Source organism: Tasmannia lanceolata, unplaced genomic scaffold (assembly GCF_043159265.1).
Source record: "Tasmannia lanceolata isolate RefF3 unplaced genomic scaffold, GAP_Taslan_0.1 ptg000006l, whole genome shotgun sequence".
NCBI lineage: Eukaryota > Viridiplantae > Streptophyta > Magnoliopsida > Canellales > Winteraceae > Tasmannia > Tasmannia lanceolata.
The window spans coordinates 34062269-34065185 of NW_027518683.1; the positions used below are offsets into that span (position 1 = coordinate 34062269).

Sequence of the window (2917 nt, forward strand, 5' to 3'; positions counted from 1 at the left end):
TTATATACAGCAACTAATTACTGTGCACACTTTCAATTAATCCACTTCTCCTCCTTCATCCAACTGGAGCCTCCAATGCATTCTCCGCGGAATAATTACGTGAAAAAAGGAGCTGCACAAGGTACACCCGACCTACAACACCACCACCACACCGAATAAGTATGGAATCGGGGATGTTCTATACTACTTATTGACCTCAATATATTACGTATCATGTAACTATTGAAAACGGGGGCAGAGGGTCCAATGGAAGATTCATCAGGGAGTTGTCTCTCCATGGGAGGTTCTCTGCAAGTCCTTTTGTTGTGGCATAGTTTCCACAGATCGTACATTTGCGATGCACTCCACTCTGCAATTCGCGGTCAGTTCTTCTCGTTCGCGGCCGTCCAGGTGGTCTTTTCGCTATTGGAGGTAATACAGTCTGCAGAGGTTCTGGAGGCAGTTCCCATTGAGTGCGATCTACTGTAGGGTGAAGCACCTCACAGTACGTTTCCCGATACATCTGTATACGAAACCATTTATGGCAATAATCGTACTCATCAAAATCTGTGATGGCAATGGCTGCCATGGCATGTCCGCACGGAAGCCCAAGCGTTTGGAACTCACGACATGTACAGGTTTGTTGCAGCAAGTTTACGACATCATGATGATCACGGGACCTTACTTCAAATTCGTGCACACCTACTCGATAAGCAGTATATCCGCGACCCTGTTCCCTGGCCAGTCCCAAATGTTTTTCTGCATAATGCGTGCACTTTGTTTCCCATTGAAGGCCCATCGCTTGACGTTTCTGTATGTATTCGGAGCTCTTAAAACGAGTCAGCTCCACCACAGCTGCAATCGGCAATTTTCTGGCATCCTTTAGCACTGCATTGTAACACTCCGATCTATTGGTGGTCAACACATCATATCTTTCCCCCTTGAAGTAGAAACTAGCCCAGTTTTCCTTCGGAATAGCGGCTATCCAGTTATGTGCATTTTCATTCCTCGCCTTAATTTTTTCCATTGTGTCTATGAAAACACTCTCTCTCAAAGCCCTAGCAGCTCTCCAGAACAATTTCTTAAGTAAAGGGTCTTTGAAGTCGGTGTACAGATTGGCGGCGAGGTGACGCATGCAGTAGCTATGGTTTGCAATAGGCATTACTTTAGGCACTGCTTGCATCAACCCCTTTTGTCGATCGGAGCACAGGGTCAATGCGCCTATCCCCTCAGGCAATACGTGCCGCTTCACCAAATAGAGGAACCAGCACCAGCTATCTTCGTTCTTAGTCTCGACAACACCAAAAGCTAATGGAACTAAGCCGTTGTTCCCGTCTACCCCAACTGCGATCAGTAAGATTCCAAGATACTTTCCACGTAGATGCGTCCCATCGACCAAAACTATCGATCTGAGTGTTCGTTGGAAAGAACGTATGCTGGGACCAAATGCCCAGAATAAGCGAGCAAATTTATCATCTCCCCCTGGACGTAGATCTCTCGCTCGAAAAACACGCATGTAGGTGCCCGGGTTTGTTCTCATCATCTCAACTATCAGTGCAGGGAGCAAGCGGTACGAGTCCTCCACATTTCCACACTTTATTTCAAGGATGATGTTCATCGCAAGGTGTGCTCTACGGTAGGTCATGGTTATACCCCAGTGCGACTTCATGTACTGTCTTATGATCCTTGTCCCCACATCTTCTGGACGGTCAAATAGGGGTAAGCATGTCTCGGCAACCCATGGGGATGTAGCTAGATGATTATCATTGCCCTTTAAGTGAGATGTACACGTATGGTCGCTCACAAACTTCTTCACTAACACATAAGTCATACGGCTAATGCCTGATATACGCCACTTGCAACCTGGTTCTTTGCATACAACGGCATACTTCTTGGGAGTTGACCGTGACTTCTTGAACATGAATCGCTGCCGAATTGCATACTCCTTAACGGCCTTCTTGAACTGCTTCATATTTGGATACATAGCCCCAACAGTTAACTCATCGAACTGAAGATTATCTGCATCTACCTCATCAGCCCCAACATACATGTCGTCTACTTCCAGTGGCCGACTTGTGCCAGCAGGTAGAAATGGCCAACCATTGGCGGTAGGGGGAGCCACTTCTGTTGGCCTACGATTTTCACCAGAATCTTCGTTCTGATTTTCATTTCCATTATAATTTTCAGGATCATGGGCGGCCTCATCACCCTCCTCATCCTGAACCTCAGCCTCGTCATCATCCTCATCATCATCCTCTGCAGGATCATCATCATTGTCATCTTCAGTTCTAAATTCTTCGAAATCACAACCGAAGACATGAAAATCATCCTCCAAAACGTTAATATGCTCCAACGGCACATCTGCATCATTCCCGGGGACAATGATATCTTCGAAGGTAGGGTTCTCATACATATCGTCCGAGAAGTTTTCATTTAGGCCAACTCGTACCCTACACAGTTCAACAATATAAAATTAGGATAGTAGATTGAGTACTTCAATATAAATAAAATTGTACAAGACATACCTTGAACTAAATTGTGCCGAGTCACCTCCTATGCTTGTATTACCCAATTCTGTTTCATATTCTCTTTCTAAGTCTACTTCAAAACGAGAGTCGGGACTGACAGTTACTCGTTCCGATGGATATCTTAGGTGTGGAATCGGTGGAACGGAAGTAGGAGGTATGCATGCATTATGAGAGGGATTTTGAGAGGGAATCGGTGGTACAGAAGTCAAACGTATGGGCAGGTTATGAGAGGGATTTCGAGGTGAAAAGGAAGTAGAAGGTATGACATTGTTTGTGGGCAGAATTGAAGAATAAGATGAATTTAGGCCATTGTCAATTTTTGTTATGTATAGCATCACAGAGTTGAAATTATCTTTCTCAAGCACCTTAACCAACGATTGGAAGATTTCATCGCTATCGACGTCGATTAG

At 45.0% G+C, this 2917-nt stretch overlaps 1 protein-coding gene across 1 annotated transcript; it reads right to left on the minus strand.

The window, feature by feature from the left end:
• Nucleotides 1-211: 211 nt before the first annotated feature.
• On the minus strand, nucleotides 212-2392 carry LOC143878946 (uncharacterized). Its single transcript, XM_077381161.1, has 3 exons — nucleotides 2290-2392; nucleotides 1145-2235; nucleotides 212-991 (listed from the first exon to the last, which is right to left on the minus strand). Exons 1-3 carry the CDS (start codon nucleotides 2390-2392, stop codon nucleotides 212-214), a joined length of 1974 nt encoding a protein of 657 aa, XP_077237276.1.
• Nucleotides 2393-2917: the final 525 nt, after the last annotated feature.